Below are 1,736 nucleotides of genomic sequence, written 5' to 3' on the forward strand. Positions count from 1 at the left end.
AGCGAAGGTTAATGTAAACAAACCCTGCAGCCCCAGGTAATATTTCATGTTTTTTCTTAAATTTTCTCCCCAATAGGTGAGCTAATGGGAGTTCTCAGCCATTCTTCGATAACTGTATCTCATGGATAACAGAAAGATAAGAAGAAAGAATGTATTATCACTTAAGACTGAATTTTGCTGTTTTGTAATGAGGAAGAGAATCCTGAGCCCAATTCTTTTAAATGCGTAAATTAAGCCAATTTCGGGTAATTTACCAAAGCTGAGCGTCGCAGGCATTAATACATTTGGTGTCTATAGACTGCTTTTGATGCGGATTAGTACTATGCAGACAGAAAAAAATGGGTCTGTAAAAGTCTACTATGAAAAGCAAGCACCACAGGCGTTTCAGAATAGATATCGAGAAAATATATATAACTGCAGTAGGATATGTTAATGCCATGCAAATGATGACTCATCTGCTAATCTTTCTGGGGAACTTTGTATTAAGATTCTGTAAGAGTTGCAAGAACTTCAGTTTATGCTTAGCATATCAGTGTCAAAGCTTTAAATGATTGCTGCCGCTCCTGAAAAACAGCATTAGCAAAGGCAAGCAAACTTTTACTATGTGCTATGTGACAAGACAGAGCTTTTGCTAGTTTCTTAGTTAATGATAATTCAGCAGGGAGGTCTATAAGACCTGTATTTCAGGAATATATGTATTGGAAGTTTTTTATTGCCTTTAGTCAGAGCACTAGGAGGCAGCGATAACATAATGTTGCTCCAAAATAAATACTTTTAACTCTAGTTTTACAACCTACCAGAGGCTAATAAACCTCCCTCACATTTATTTTGGAATATGAGACTTATTCCTCATTTGACAGTCTATAACTAGGGAGGTCAACAATGTCTAGTTTCTCCACAAGGTACATGTAAAAGGTTTATTTGACTTAGAGAGGAGTGAGGAGTAAGGAAGCCATGGTATCACCAGACTTGGCCATTCAGACATACATTTGATGAGCAATTATGGCTTATGTTTACTTTCTGCATGTTATTTTAAACCTAACTGTATTTTATGTGTCCTTTTGCCCATTACTTAATTATTAATTAGTAGCTACCCTTGATGATGATGAGTCATCTAAAATATTTATAAGGTCTTTATTTATTCTCATTGATGTTCACTGGAATTCAGAGATTGATAACATTATGATTTTGTGCATATATTTCTTATTAATTTCCTTTATTTACCTGTTGATATGAATAACTCTTATCATTATATCTAGTGGTAATCAGAGCATCTCTTTGTTACAGATAGTCAGTTGAATTCACTGTTCTAAATTTATCAGAAGTATGGATAAATTTGTTGTTCGCATGCAAAGAAATTCTCCGTCTTCAAGTCCAAGAAAAGGTGGAATAAAAAATTATAAACAGTCTACCATTGAATCATTAAAGGTAAAGTAATTTTATCTTGTAGTAATGAAAGGTTTATGCCTTTGTCACTTGCACTATTTAGTGTTACTAATTGTCAATACATAAAGATATTATAAGTTGGAGTTGGTAATACATTTCTTTTTATGTGATATCTTTGTAGTTTAGTTTCAAGATTAAACTCTAATAAAAAATGCGTGTTCAGTGTGATTTTTTTATTGGTATGAAAATCATATTACTTTAATGACAGGTGACAAAAGCAAGCTTAATTATAGTAAAGTTTGGATGATTTTGGAGGTTGAATGATAGTTTAAGTTTTAAATCAGGCCTTT

At 33.1% G+C, this 1,736-nt stretch overlaps 1 protein-coding gene across 1 annotated transcript in view; it reads left to right on the top strand.

The window, feature by feature from the left end:
* LOC119593138 (transcription elongation factor A N-terminal and central domain-containing protein 2-like) overlaps nt 1-1,736 on the top strand; it is a gene marked incomplete in the record, with an annotated part of 4,513 nt that continues 2,777 nt past the window's right edge. Inside the window, 2 exon segments of the mRNA XM_037942103.1 lie at nt 1-36; nt 1,288-1,428. Coding sequence (XP_037798031.1) covers nt 1,327-1,428 — 102 coding nt within the window.

Source organism: Penaeus monodon, chromosome 31 (assembly GCF_015228065.2).
Source record: "Penaeus monodon isolate SGIC_2016 chromosome 31, NSTDA_Pmon_1, whole genome shotgun sequence".
Taxonomy (NCBI): Eukaryota; Metazoa; Arthropoda; class Malacostraca; order Decapoda; family Penaeidae; genus Penaeus; species Penaeus monodon.